A 16,074-nucleotide genomic window follows, 5' to 3' on the forward strand; every position below is an offset into this window, starting at 1 on the left:
CCTCCTCCTTCTTTGAAACCATCTTGAGTCTTTGAATAAAATGTGTCTGCTCTACAACCAAACTGGGATTGACTGTTATGGACTTTTCTTCTTAAATCCAATTTTTCTTCTGTGTTCTCTATCTCCAATTTGATAGTTTGTGATATTCATTTGCTTTTATTATATTTAAAATTAGTATAGATGCCAACGATATTTATGTACTTGCTATTTTCCCCAAGGGGATATTGGAATTATTCTCTATCTTTATGGAGTCCAGCTTATAATTTTTAGTGGAGTTTTTGCATTTGGCATTGCATCTAAGATGTTTTACTTTAGCTCAAATGGTTTTCTCACTTTTAGTTTAGTTTCGTTTATTAGTAAGGTTAGCATTCTTTTCCTGGAATGCCTTACTTGATGATAAGCTGTTCATTTTCTATACTGTTGAATTTTATTTTGCATTTTGAACAGTGCTTGAGTGTGTACATGTGTATGAGGGATATTGACCTAGATTCAGTTTTTTGTGGTTTTGATTTAAGTTTTAGAGTAATGACAGTCCCATAAAATTAACCAGAGTTTAATATGTCTTTTGCCATTTCTGACTTTTTTTTTTTTTTGGTTCTTTTTTTTGGAGCTGGGGACCGAACTCAGGGCCTTGCGCTTCCTAGGCAAGTGCTCTACCACTGAGCTAAATCCCCAACCCCCATTTCTGACTTTTTAAACATAATTTGTTTCCTTGATTTCTCAAATTTTTGATGGAGTTCATCAGGGAGGCCATCTTGGTTTTGAAGTTCACAGTCAAAATGGTTTCCCATTTTCTCTAGTCCTGGGATTAAATGCAGGGTCTTGTGTATGCTGCCAGGCAGGCATGCTGCCACTGAGTCACACATGTAAGCTACATGGGCTGTACATGAACTACACATAAGATGTTGTATTGGCACGACTCTATTTCCTTATATTCATTTGTCATCAAATACTTCATTTAATATTGTGCAAAACACCTTGGTTGCTATACTCCAATATATGAGCTAACACTCCCCTTACAAAGCTCATTAAACTCTGTCTAGCCTGAAAGTCTATGTTTAAGCCTTTGCAACTTCCTTTCTATCACTCCCCCCCCCTTATCTCAAACATCCCAAACTTGAATTCAACACGTGAAAAGTCTATTAAAGAAAAGATTCTCATCAGAAATGGACAGGCTGGGTATTTTCCATTTTATTTATCCTTTGAGTCAAATGATCCAGCATGCATTTCACATCTGTCAGAAGATAAAGTGGGCCCTTGGTGATTATGTGTGCCTACTCGTGTTTGTGTGTTATACTCAAGATTACACTTCTAGGCTGGACTCTGGCATCCGGCAATATTTGCTGTTAGTAAAAGGTGAGCAAAACAGCCAGAAAGAACACTGGGAAGAAAAGCATTTGTAGCAAGTCATAAAGGTGACATGGTCTCTGTGCTTCGCCGACAGCCCTTGTTCTGGTTGGCTTCACCGTCCGCTTCCATTGGGTTAGGATGGCGCTTCTAGCTCCATCCCATTTCCCTGGTCCCATCAGTCGAAACTGATATGGACTACAAGGGCCAAAGTACACCTCCAGGGCCAGCTGGGGGTCAGTCACGAAGAGCCAGGGTATGTTGGGCTTGGCTCCTATGAAGGAACTCAGCTCATCCATGTATGTGATGTAATCTGTCTGCAGAGTGTGGCTCTGGCCAAACCTGAGGACAGAAAAGCCAAATGATTATCATAGTTGGAAACAGAGTATCAACTCTAACATTTTTGTCTCTTGCATGTCGAACCCAGCCTGCCGATGTTAGATTCTTAGGCGGGTTTATCTGAAGTTTAGATTTTGCTTAGTTTCTAGGCTTCCAAGTGTAGTGAGGTGAATCATGTCACCTTTTCAAATGGAGTGTGGCTTGGTGTGACTTAGAACAGATTGTCATTGGCATTTGCACCTTTCTTGTCCCTTTTTAAAATTTGTATTTACTTCTAAAGGAATCACCAGCACTAGGGGTGTTCACGTCTGAGTTCTGCCCTCTGATGTTGATGAGGTTAAGTGGGGACTGTGGCTTCATTTCTTTTCTATGCTGGTCCCCCGAGCTAATGTGGGACAGTCACTGAATATTACCTTGGAAGCAGGAAAGAAGCAATAAGCTTTCGACATAATCATATACTTATCAATAGTGATTTGGTAGTTAATTATACTTTCAACTGATTTTGGCAGGTAATTTAAAAAGATTTTTTTTAATGAGATAATTTAATCTGAAAAACTACATTTAAATCTGGCCATATAAAGGCCTTTCTTGAAAGCATGTATTGAACTTGGAGGTGAATACTCATACTCTTTGTTCCAGAACATACTAAGGTAGCTCAACTGAATATAAATTTTAATTCTGGTTTATCAACATCACATTTAGATGCTGCTGCTCGATTTCCAGACAGATAGTTTTCTTTCCGAGCAGGTGCTTTTGGGAAAAGACCTGGGGTCATTTCTCAGCCTCATTACTATGGACATTTGAGTCAGATAATTTCATGGTTTCAATACTGTGCTTTGTGATACAGGATGGCTTCAGTGCCCAGGGGTTCTACTTATAGGAAACTTCTGACTTCCAATTTTACTTGCAGACCCCAATGTCACCCCATGGTCCCTGGAGGGCACAATCGCTCTCTTTTAAGTTGACAAGGGAAGAAAGTATTTTCCCACCTAATGTGGATCAGTTGTAATCCGAATTAAAAAAATAATGAACTGTTACTACTGGCGACATTAAAGACCTTATTGATGTTTGTGACATATAAAGAAAACCTTAGAACTTATTGGATAAGCAAGTGTAATTGATTACCACTTGAGTTTCTTGCCCATTTTCTCATCGATGTCATCCATCATTTCATTCGTGGTTGGCAGGACACATGCATCTGGAAAACGTGTGTAGAGAGAAACAACAACAACAACAAAAAAAACAAACAAACAAAAAAAACAAAAAAAAAAAAGAAAAGAAAAAGGCAACGGAATTAGTCCCGTACAACCACACAGAATGGAGTTCGTCACTTATGAAATTGGTGCCTCTAAAGGCCTTTGAGTGGCTGCCTTAAGTCAGCTGTGTGAAGGTTTTAGTTGTGAGTTCATTATAAAAAAGAGTGGTATTATTTAATAAAAAGTTTTTCTTAAGAAAAACACTCTCCTTGGTGTCATGTAGGCAAACGACAATTCACAAATACAGAGATCCGAGAGGTGCGTGCACGGGTGGGGATGGAAAAGCTGGCCTGTGTGTGAGAACCACAGCAGCTCTCTGTGTTTGTAGCCTGAAGTCACCCAACCTTCACGATGTTGATGTAACATCAGGAAGGGCCTGGTCCTCAGCCTGCTTCTGCTGCACTGCATGCTGTGGAATGGGGTGGGGGGGGATCGCGTTCACACTTCTTGTATGATATCCCTCAAGGATCCCCCAAGTAACAAACTGGAACAACAGTTGATACTAAAGTCCGTGGCAAGTTGTGTAAAGAAGGAAAGGAGGCACAGGATTCCAGGGTCAGTGTTCTGCTGGGTGTTTAATAAGGAATGGGAGAAGAGCTTTAGCTTGTTTTGCAAACATCGTCACTTGGGACCATCTGTGATTTACTTACCTCTGTAGCTAGGGAAGAAGGCTACTGAGATACTTGCAGTGCATGAGCACCACCTTGGCAGTGTGAGCATCTGACTCTGCATGGTGGCACCCTGTAGCTATTATTGGCTGCGCAATTCACTAGCGGGAGAGGGACCAGGGTTCTTTTTGTCTGCTTTTGGAGCTGAGTCGTGACCTAGGTAAGCGATAAGGCTGATCTCCCCGAGCAGCAGATACTCTACGGAAATTTGTCCGATGCGTAAGTGATGCCTTTTGTTTTATGTTAATATTCCAGGTTTATGAACTGTGTGCAACCTTCTCATAAAACTTCAGTCTCCGGGGCGCACTGTCCGGCTTTTAAAAATGAGAGACAATGGAGGCATTTTATAGGTGAGCACCCTTATTCAAGATCTGATGATGGCGAGACCCGGTGAGAGAGAGACCCAACCGCCTGGTCAGGTGGGCACTCCTGAGGCTGCAGAGCGGAAGAGACCACCAACACTGCTCACCCCTGCCCACATCCCTGGCCCAAGAGGAAACAGTATAAGGCCTCTGGGCTCCCGTGAGGGAGGGCCCAGGAGCGGCAGGACCCCTGCCTGAGACACCGCCAGAACCTGATAGAAACAGACCAGATAAACAGTTCTCTGCACCCAAATCCCGTGGGAGGGAGAGCTAAACCTTCAGAGAGGCAGACAAGCCTGGGAAACCAGAAGAGACTGCTCCCTGCACACACATCTCGGACGCCAGAGGGAAAAGCCAAAGACCATCTGGAACCCTGGCGCACTGAAGCTCCCGGAAGGGGCGGCACAGGTCTCCCTGGTTGCTGCCGCTGCAGAGAGCCCGTGGGCAGCACCCCACGAGCGAACTTGAGCCTCAGGACCACAGGTAAGACCAAATTTTCTGCTGCAAGAAAGCTGCCTGGTGAACTCAAGACACAGGCCCACAGGAACAGCTGAAGACCTGTAGAGAGGAAAAACTACACGCCCAAAAGCAGAACACTCTGTCCCCATAACTGACTGAAAGAGAGGAAAACAGGTCTACAGCACTCCTGACACACAGGCTTATAGGACAGTCTAGCCACTGTCAGAAATAGCAGAACAAAGTAACACTAGAGATAATCTGATGGCGAGAGGCAAGCGCAGGAACCCAAGCAACAGAAACCAAGACTACATGGCACCATCAGAGCCCAATTCTCCCATCAAAACAAACATGGAATATCCAAACACACCAGAAAAGCAAGACCTAGTTCCAAAATCATTTTTGATCATGATGCTGGAGGACTTCAAGAAAGACATGAAGAACTCCCTTAGAGAACAAGTAGAAGCCTACAGAGAGGAATCGCAAAAATGCCTGAAAGAATCGCAAAAATCCCTGAAAGAATTCCAGGAAAACATAAATAAACAAGTAGAAGCCCATAGAGAAGAGACACAAAAATCCCTGAAAAAATTCCAGGAAAACACAATCAAACAGTTGAAGGAATTAAAAATGGAAATAGAAGCAATCAAGAAAGAACACATGGAAACAACCCTGGATATAGAAAACCAAAAGAAGAGACAAGGAGCTGCAGATACAAGCTTCACCAACAGAATACAAGAGATGGAGGAGAGAATCTCAGGAGCAGAAGATTCCATAGAAATCATTGACTCAGCTGTCAAAGATAATGTAAAGTGGAAAAAGCTGCTGGTCCAAAACATACAGGAAATCCAGGACTCAATGAGAAGATCAAACCTAAGGATAATAGGTATAGAAGAGAGTGAAGACTCCCAGCTCAAAGGACCAGTAAATATCTTCAACAAAATCATAGAAGAAAACTTCCCTAACCTAAAAAAAGAGATACCCATAGACGTACAAGAAGCCTACAGAACTCCAAATAGATTGGACCGGAAAAGAAACACCTCCCGTCACATAATTGTCAAAACACCAAACGCACAAAATAAAGAAAGAATATTAAAAGCAGTAAGGGAAAAAGGTCAAGTAACATATAAAGGCAGACCTATCAGAATCACACCAGACTTCTCGCCAGAAACTATGAAGGCCAGAAGATCCTGGACTGATGTCATACAGACCCGAAGAGAACACAAATGCCAGCCCAGGTTACTGTATCCAGCAAAACTCTCAATTAACATTGATGGAGAAACCAAGATATTCCATGACAAAACCAAATTTACACAATATCTTTCTACAAATCCAGCACTACAAAGGATAATAAATGGTAAAGCCCAACATAAGGAGGCAAGCTATACCCTAGAAGAAGCAAGAAACTAATCGTCTTGGCAACAAAACAAAGAGAATGAAAGCATACAAACATAACCTCACATCCAAATATGAATATAAAGGGAAACAATAATCACTATTCCTTAATATCTTTCAATATCAATGGCCTCAACTCCCCAATAAAAAGACAGAGATTAACAAACTGGATACGCAACGAGGACGCTGCATTCTGCTGCCTACAGGAAACACACCTCAGAGACAAAGACAGACACTACCTCAGAGTGAAAGGCTGGAAAACAACTTTCCAAGCAAATGGTCAGAAGAAGCAAGCTGGAGTAGCCATTCTAATATCAAATAAAATCAATTTCCAACTAAAAGTCATCAAAAAAGATAAGGAAGGACACTTCATATTCATCAAAGGAAAAATCCACCAAGATGAACTCTCAATCCTAAATATCTATGCCCCAAATACAAGGGCACCTACATACGTAAAAGAAACCTTACTAAAGCTCAAAACACACATTGCACCTCACACAATAATAGTGGGAGATTTCAACACCCCACTCTCATCAATGGACAGATCATGGAAACAGAAATTAAACAGAGACGTAGACAGACTAAGAGAAGTCATGAGCCAAATGGACTTAACGGATATTTATAGAACATTCTATCCTAAAGCAAAAGGATATACCTTCTTCTCAGCTCCTCATGGTACTTTCTCCAAAATTGACCATATAATTGGTCAAAAAACGGGCCTCAACAGGTACAGAACGATAGAAATAATCCCGTGCGTGCTATCGGACCACCACGGCCTAAAACTGGTCTTCAATAACAGTAAGGGAAGAATGCCCACATATACATGGAAATTGAACAATGCTCTACTCAATGATAACCTGGTCAAGGAAGAAATAAAGAAAGAAATTAAAAACTTTTTAGAATTTAATGAAAATGAAGATACAACATACCCAAACTTATGGGACACAATGAAAGCTGTGCTAAGAGGAAAACTCATAGCGCTGAGTGCCTGCAGAAAGAAACAGGAAAGAGCATATGTCAGCAGCTTGACAGCACACCTAAAAGCTCTAGAACAAAAAGAAGCAAATACACCCAGGAGGAGTAGAAGGCAGGAAATAATCAAACTCAGAGCTGAAATCAACCAAGTAGAAACAAAAAGGACCATAGAAAGAATCAACAGAACCAAAAGTTGGTTCTTTGAGAAAATCAACAAGATAGATAAACCCTTAGCCAGACTAAGGAGAGGACACAGAGAGTGTGTCCAAATTAACAAAATCAGAAATGAAAAGGGAGACATAACTACAGATTCAGAGGAAATTCAAAAAATCATCAGATCTTACTATAAAAACCTATATTCAACAAAATTTGAAAATCTTCAGGAAATGGACAATTTCCTAGACAGATACCAGGTATCGAAGTTAAATCAGGAACAGATAAACCAGTTAAACAACCCCATAACTCCTAAGGAAATAGAAGCAGTCATTAAAGGTCTCCCAACCAAAAAGAGCCCAGGTCCAGACGGGTTTAGTGCAGAATTCTATCAAACCTTCATAGAAGACCTCATACCAATATTATCCAAACTATTCCACAAAATTGAAACAGATGGAGCCCTACCGAATTCCTTCTACGAAGCCACAATTACTCTTATACCTAAACCACACAAAGACACAACAAAGAAAGAGAACTTCAGACCAATTTCCCTTATGAATATCGACGCAAAAATACTCAATAAAATTCTGGCAAACCGAATCCAAGAGCATCAAAACAATCATCCACCATGATCAAGTAGGCTTCATCCCAGGCATGCAGGGATGGTTTAATATACGGAAAACCATCAACGTGATCCATTATATAAACAAACTGAAAGAACAGAACCACATGATCATTTCATTAGATGCTGAGAAAGCATTTGACAAAATTCAACACCCCTTCATGATAAAAGTCCTGGAAAGAAGAGGAATTCAAGGCCCATACCTAAACATAGTAAAAGCCATATACAGCAAACCAGTTGCTAACATTAAACTAAATGGAGAGAAACTTGAAGCAATCCCACCAAAATCAGGGACCAGACAAGGCTTCCCACTCTCTCCCTACTTATTCAATATAGTTCTTGAAGTTCTAGCCAGAGCAATCAGACAACAAAAGGAGATCAAGGGGATACAGATCGGAAAAGAAGAGGTCAAAATATCACTATTTGCAGATGACATGATAGTATATTTAAGTGATCCCAAAAGTTCCACCAGAGAACTACTAAAGCTGATAAACAACTTCAGCAAAGTGGCTGGGTATAAAATTAACTCAAATAAATCAGTTGCCTTCCTCTATACAAAAGAGAAACAAGCCGAGAAAGAAATTAGGGAAACGACACCCTTCATAATAGACCCAAATAATATAAAGTACCTCGGTGTGACTTTAACCAAGCAAGTAAAAGATCTGTACAATAAGAACTTCAAGACACTGAGGAAAGAAATTGAAGAAGACCTCAGAAGATGGAAACATCTCCCATGCTCATGGATTGGCAGGATTAATATAGTAAAAATGGCCATTTTACCAAAAGCAATCTACAGATTCAATGCAATCCCCATCAAAATACCAATCCAATTCTTCAAAGAGTTAGACAGAACAATTTGCAAATTCATCTGGAATAACAAAAAACCCAGGATAGCTAAAGCTATCCTCAACAATAAAAGGACTTCAGGGGAAATCACTATCCCTGAACTCAAGCAGTATTACAGAGCAATAGTGATAAAAACTGCATGGTATTGGTACAGAGACAGACAGATAGACCAATGGAATAGAATTGAAGACCCAGAAGTGAACCCACACACCTATGGTCACTTGATTTTTGACAAAGGAGCCAAAACCATCCAATGGAAAAAAGCACTTTCAGCACATGGTGCTGGTTCAACTGGAGGGCAACATGTAGAAGAATGCAGATCGAAACATGCTTATCACCCTGTACAAAGCTTAAGTCCAAGTGGATCAAGGACCTCCACATCAAACCAGACACACTCAAACTAATAGAAGAGAAACTAGGGAAGCATCTGGAACACATAGGCACTGGAAAAAATTTCCTGAACAAAACACCAATGGCTTATGCTCTAAGATCAAGAATCGACAAATGGGATCTCATAAAACTGCAAAGCTTCTGTAAGGCAAAGGACACTGTGGTTAGGACAAAATGGCAACCAACAGATTGGGAAAAGATCTTTACCAATCCTACAACAGATAGAGGCCTTATATCCAAAATATACAAAGAACTCAAGAAGTTAGACCGCAGGGAAACAAATAACCCTATTAAAAAATGGGGTTCAGAGCTAAACAAAGAATTCACAGCTGAGGAATGCCGAATGGCTGAGAAACACCTAAAGAAATGTTCAACATCTTTAGTCATAAGGGAAATGCAAATCAAAACAACCCTGAGATTTCACCTCACACCAGTGAGAATGGCTAAGATCAAAAACTCAGGTGACAGCAGATGCTGGCGAGGATGTGGAGAAAGAGGAACACTCCTCCATTGTTGGTGGGATTGCAGACTGGTAAAACCATTCTGGAAATCAGTCTGGAGGTTCCTCAGAAAATTGGACATTGAACTGCCTGAGGATCCAGCTATACCTCTTTTGGGCATATACCCAAAAGATGCCTCAACATATAAAAGAGACACGTGCTCCACTATGTTCATCGCAGCCTTATTTATAATAGCCAGAAAATGGAAAGAACCCAGATGCCCTTCAACAGAGGAATGGATACAGAAAATGTGGTACATCTACACAATGGAATATTACTCAGCTATCAAAAACAACGAGTTTATGAAATTCGTAGGCAAATGGTTGGAACTGGAAAATATCATCCTGAGTGAGCTAACCCAATCACAGAAAGACATACATGGTATGCACTCATTGATAAGTGGCTATTAGCCCAAATGCTTGAATTACCCTAGATCCCTAGAACAAACGAAACTCAAGACGGATGATCAAAATGTGAATGCTTCACTCCTTCTTTAAATGAGGAAAAAGAATACCCTTGGCAGGGAAGGGAGAGGCAAGGATTAAAACAGAGACTGAAGGAACACCCATTCAGAGCCTGCCCCACAGGTGGCCCATACATATACAGCCACCCAATTAGACAAGATGGATGAAGCAAAGAAGTGCAGACCGACAGGAGCCGGATGTAGATCGCTCCTGAGAGACACAGCCAGAATACAGCAAATACAGAGGCGAATGCCAGCAGCAAACCACTGAACTGAGGATAGGTCCCCCGTTGAAGGAATCAGAGAAAGAACTGGAAGAGCTTGAAGGGGCTCGAGACCCCAAAAGTACAACAATGCCAAGCAACCAGAGCTTCCAGGGACTAAGCCACTACCTAAAGACTATACATGGACTGACCCTGGACTCTGACCCCATATGTAGCAATGAATATCCTAGTAAGAGCACCAGTGGAAGGGGAAGCCCTGGGTCCTGCTAAGACTGAACCCCCAGTGAACTAGACTGGTGGGGGGAGGGCAGCAATGGGGGGAGGGTTGGGAGGGGAACACCCATAAGGAAGGGGAGGTGGGAGGGGGATGTTTGCCCGGAAACCGGGAAAGGGAATAACATTCGAAATGTATATAAGAAATACTCAAGTTAATAAAAAAAAAAAGTAAAAAAAATAAAAATAAAAATAAAAAAAGGTGTCATGTGTATCTGTAGTTCCTTTTCTGAGCATCATCCTTTCTTCCCAGGAAAGAACTATCACTGCCCCCAAATTCCCACTTTACAGTTGTCGCACTTCAAGACACAACTTCGATGCTACCACTCCAACCTGCAAGCAAAATGATATATCTTTCTTTGCTCCCTTAATAGCTTCATCAGCTATGAAATACATACTAATAACTAACTTGAATCTCTAGGTCAAATTTTATATGTTTATGATACCTCCCTTGGAGCCCCTAGCCTTTAACTGTCATCAGAGATAAAATTTAATATAGTCTTTGACTGCCTTGTTTTTCATTTTATATTCAACTTTGTTTTATATTAAATATGGATGGTGCTAAAATCTCAAATAAACTGTGCCTTAATTTGATGACCATTTATTAATTATAAGCATAAAAAAAAAGAAAAAAAAAGATCTGATGATGGCACATTTTTAAATTCTCCATGGTGTATTTGAAATAGAAGCGTTTCTATCCACAGCCTTTTTAAAGGAAGTTTAAACTCATTCTAGGATTTGAGTATTTTCTTCATTTCCCTATTTTCCCTGTTACAAATTTTTCTCAGCGGTATGTTAGGGAAATTATATTTATGTTGTTTATTTTTTTTTTAGACACTGCAGAAGAAGGTACTTTTCATAGCCATGATGATCAATAGTATTGGGGCAATTAAATCAGTCTATTTAAGTCGTTGCCTCTCTCCATGGAATCTATATGTTCCCCACATAAAGTTCTTGTAGCCCCCTGAGACCATGTGGTCCACAGTAGAGAAAAGGGAAGGGAAGAAGTCTTTCAACAGTGGGAGAGGCACAAGAGATTGACACAGAGGTAACACTAGGTCTCCAGCACACCCATCATCCCTGGCCCCAGTGCCCCGGAAGTATTTGCACCTTATCCCTGCAGTTAACCAGCTATTCCCTTTATCTCACGCAAAGCCTTGCAACACCCTCCCAAATTCATTGTCAGAAGGTCAAGTTCTTTGATTCAGCTTAGGAAGTCCCTCCAGGCTTTTTGTTTCCTCTCTCCATTTCTTGCCACTCCCTGACTTTTATATAAAAAATATTTCTGGTTCTTCATACATTCAGAGTGACTCCTCATATTAGGGCTTTATTTATGTTGCGGCTTTAGATGGAATAAATAAATCCCAGGCCAATTCTCCTCATCACCACACCCTGAAGCGTCTCCTGCTGTAATGTCCTCTGCTCATTCCATTCCCTTCTATGAGGTCAAGTTGCACGTCTGCCTTGTTCCCCATGGATCCCTAGAACAGTCATCAGCTTAGAGTAGGCAATTATTACCTTAGCAAAGGAAACACAAAATGACCCACATACTTGTAAACACCTTAGCAGCCCAGCGTGCCTGCAGGTCAGCTGTGGGGATGGCAGCACCCAGGGACTGGACAAGGCCAATCACTGCCATGGTTGGTTTCTCTAGCTGAGGAGGGAAGATGCCTTTGTACAAGGTGACCTCATTGTTTCTGCTTTTGATGATGGAGTCTTCCAGGAAGGGGTAGGCATAACCATAGCCTGTGGCGAAGATGACACAGTCAATGGCCTCAAACACGGTCCCATCCTCGAACACAGCAGAGGTCTCTGTGAACTTGGTCACAATGGGCTTGATGGACACAGTGCCACACAGGATGCGGGCTGGAAGCTCATCATTGAACACGGGTTCTTTCCTGAGGGGGCTGTGCAGAGGTGAAAGGCAAACATCATAAGCATAGTCATAGTCAACATCATAGTCATTTCCATGAAGTCTCCCCAAACAACCCAGTCCATTGCATGTAGAATCGATCAGTTAAGCACCAACATAAGGGTCTGCACGGGCTCTTCTAGGTGGAAATTCCTTTCCTGTTTCTGAATGTTTCTTAAGAATTTATGTCTGAAATTCTCTTGTTGCCCTTTGAAACTTAAAATTAGATTATGTATATTTTTGCTCTTTGGAGACTCACAAAATAGATGAGAATATAAACCAATTCTAGATAGAATAAACTAGTCAATAACATAGATTCTAAATCTAGATACCAGGGGTTTATTCCTAGCTACACCTCTTACCAACTGGCGTTGCTCTACATGTGTTTCTCTATGTGTATAATTGGGACAATGGCAGAATTGTCCTCACGGAGATATTATCACTGGATGAGGAGCTACAAAATAATAGGCCACACCTTCGAGAACATTGCTTGTTAACTATTATTATAGCTGGAAGGCCTTGTGTGGCAAAATCAGCTTGGTAGTGTTCTTACCACCATGCTTGGCTATCTTCCATCAAGTTCTTTGTGTTCACAAGGAAAGGAATCACCTTTGATGCTGTACTTTGCCAAAATTCCGGCAGTAAAAGTTTTCACGAAATGTACTTCGGATTGACTTAGGCTTCCTTCAGAGATTCTGGAATTTTCTCTAAGTATTTCACATACATTAAAACACTGGATTTTTTTTTTTGTATTTCTGTTTGCATTGGTGTTTATTTTTGTATTTCTACAGTGTTATTCCCCTCTGTAACTCTGTCCCCTCTTTGCCTTATAAGGTAGCTAATGAGTGGATCACAGCATACCTGTTTTCTCTCCTTGTTCTCTTCTCAACCAAGGGAGGAATGAAAAGGTGTCAGATGCAATTTAAGGGCCCTGGAACCCTTTCCTGGAGGGAGCTTAGTTCTGAGAAGGAGTGGTTTTTCCAAAACAATTTTTTTTTCTAAATGATAAAGCCCCAGTATAATTTGTAGTTACTTTTGTAATATAAAACCATTTTTGATTGGATCAAATTTTGGAACTTTTATTATGTTAAACAAAACTCCAAGTGTATTAAACAACATCACTTTTTCTTGAGAGTCAGAGCAGTTCTTAAATCTGGGTCGGATAAGTGCTTTGGAAGGAGGCTCTAGCTCGTTAAACCTGGCGTTTGTATTCTGATTTCCAGTTCCTCTTTACTTTTCCTTAGCCTGTTTCTCTAAACAGATGAAAGTTTTGGCTGGCATGGGTCAGAAAGAAAAAAACTCATTATGACACATTTCTTACCCACCAAATATTAAACTGTATTGATTTTTCTATCTATAATGCTCCCCTAATTAGTGTGTATTAAGCCCTACCTGTAAAAAGAGTAAATAAATGAATCGTACTAATTTTCCAGGTCACATCGGGTCTGGTGAGCTCCATTGATTTACACATTCCCCGCCTCCTGGTGGCCTCTCAAAGCATGCGGGACATGGGAGGGAGTGTTCAATCGTGTTCTGAGTCTCCTACACGCTGAGACAGATTGACTGACGGTACTTAGGTAGATAGTCCTTAAAAGCACATTAGGTGATCTTAGACTAAAAAGAGCACATCTTTTTAAGTTTTTATAATTTACAAAGTAAGCTATAAATGTACCCTTACGTTTCTAAATAGTACTATCCTCAGAAGTAGGTGTTGTTATTGGGATCCTCACTTACCTATAAACATGATATATTTTAGAGAATCCAGTTCAAATTTGTTTAGTCCTTTAAATTCCGGGCAATAGATTGTAGCTAAATGTATTCTGCTTCTCAGGATGATCCGTTTACCTAACCCACCCCTACTTTGCCTATCCACAACATTTCTCTACTAACCTCTAACTTGTACATGATCTGCTGTTTAAACTGTGTCTCCTGCAAGATTCTTAATTCAATCCCATTAGATTTAATGAGATAACTAAAGGAAGAACCGGGTAAATAACCCAAACTAGCCCTAGATTGAACAGAAAATATGTATTAATTATCATACCCATTTAAAGGCATTATAGATTGAATTATTAATCATACCCATTTAAAGGCATCAGGCCGTAGTTCTCATGCTTAAACCATGTGTTCATCTTCTTGACGTATAACCAGTCAGAGACGAAAGAAGGAAGGATATTTCGGAGGAAGGATGCGAATCGGGTCACATACACCATATCCCAAGGGTACCCATCATTCCAAACCCGACTCATGACCCAGGAACCACTTCTGGTGCTGATAATGACCTGGTTGAGAGAGCGGCAACACAGACTTCAGCATTCTTCTGTGACAAACAAGGAAAGACGACAGAGTTCTTTAGTGGCATGGCTATATATTCCCTTCAGTATTCACTTAGGAACACTTTCTAAGAAATGAGTCTAGATGAACATGCTACGTCTGCATCTAAGGCGAGGCAAGAGTCCTCTCTCACCACTCCGAAAGACTGGTGGAGAACTGTTCAAAGAGTCAAAGCACAGTAGCCGGCATAAGAAGCCTCTACAGCCAACTGCGGTTGTTTTAATCTTTACGTGCTCGTAGAGTAAGATGGCCAGTTAGGTAGAGACTAATCAACACTGTTTGCTCTAGCAGCGCTGGATGATAGAAGAGCTTGGGCTGAATTGGGGAAATAGAGCTAAATTGGTAGCTGGAATGAAATTGAGGCGATGCCACAGATTTAATGCTGTTCTCTGTCCCTCCTGCCCTTTTCTAGTCTTCCCTGTACATGCGCACAGGACATCTGTTCATATGAAGCCACAGAAGCCGTCTCAACCTGCCCGGTCAATTGCTGATATATTTACTATCTTTCTGATAATGTAGAGCTATTCTTAGTTATAGAAAAAAAAAACCCAACAGCCGAAGCTTTCTTTATGTTTAATTTGGAGTTATCTTACTTAGTATCTGCTTGCTTAAAAATATGCCGAGCCTCGTCAGGCAGCAACTTGAGTCCTGTGGAAATTTTCCTTGACTTTGCTCAGGTTAAGTCAGGACTTGGTTCTTGGAGGTGTTGCTGCCACACCTAATTCCACTGGAGGACTCAGCACTTCCGCTGTAGATGGTAGCTGCGCCTGTTGCCTCATCCCCACCCACTGGTTGTTCATTCAGGTCATGATCTAGTCTAATCCATATCTGTAATTTTAGCTTAACATGGATCTGACACACAACATGCCCAGCATTGGCTGAGTCCTTGCTTCTGAGTGAGTGAACCAATGAATGATGGCAAAAAGCCAGATCACGTGATGCTCCCGAACTGTGATGGTAAGTAAATCTCTTTTACCGGAAGAGTAGGGTCTGTCACATGGTAGGTGGGAAGAAATGCTGTTAAATAAATAAACATGGAGCCTGACTAGGAACTGAAATGATTTGAAAGTTATTAGAATATAAAATTAGAATGAAAAATAAATGTTTATGTGCTCACTTCTACACACATTCAGACATCTGCCTCCATTTTATCAGAGCAAACTTCTTCATAGCAAGGAAGATGCTGTCCTCCCTCTCTGGGTGAATGGCTTACTAAATTCCCATGATTGAAAGATCCCATAAAGCAGGCAATATACTTGGAAACACAGCCTTGAGTGCTGACCTAATGGCATATTTCTATCCTAGTTTTACCTCGTAAACCCTGTACGTCACATACCTGTGTAGCCAGACGACTGACTTCAACAGCAATGTCGGATGCTGAGTTTCCCAGGCCAATCACAAGAACCTTTTTCCCCTGGAAGTCTCCTGGGCCCTTGTAATCCCGGCTGTGCATGCATTTGCCTTGAAAGTGCTCTAGGCCTAAGTTAAGTTTCAAAAATTTGAAGACTCAGTTTTTCACACATTAAGAAAACTTTCATAATTGAAATTCACTTATCCACTTA

General features: G+C 41.0%; 1 protein-coding gene across 1 annotated transcript in view; it reads right to left on the reverse strand.

The window, feature by feature from the left end:
* Nucleotides 1-1,178: 1,178 nt before the first annotated feature.
* Fmo6 (flavin containing monooxygenase 6) overlaps nucleotides 1,179-16,074 on the reverse strand; it is a 28,208-nt gene continuing 13,312 nt past the window's right edge. Inside the window, exons 5-9 of the mRNA XM_087581987.1 lie at nucleotides 15,849-15,991; nucleotides 14,261-14,460; nucleotides 11,818-12,173; nucleotides 2,812-2,884; nucleotides 1,179-1,689 (exon numbers count right to left, since the gene is read on the reverse strand). Coding sequence (XP_087438113.1) covers nucleotides 1,347-1,689; nucleotides 2,812-2,884; nucleotides 11,818-12,173; nucleotides 14,261-14,460; nucleotides 15,849-15,991 — 1,115 coding nt within the window. The 3' untranslated portion in view covers nucleotides 1,179-1,346. The remainder of the gene's footprint in view (nucleotides 1,690-2,811; nucleotides 2,885-11,817; nucleotides 12,174-14,260; nucleotides 14,461-15,848; nucleotides 15,992-16,074) is intronic.

This window comes from Rattus norvegicus, chromosome 13, assembly GCF_021556685.1.
Source record: "Rattus norvegicus strain SHRSP/BbbUtx chromosome 13, alternate assembly SHRSP_T2T, whole genome shotgun sequence".
NCBI lineage: Eukaryota > Metazoa > Chordata > Mammalia > Rodentia > Muridae > Rattus > Rattus norvegicus.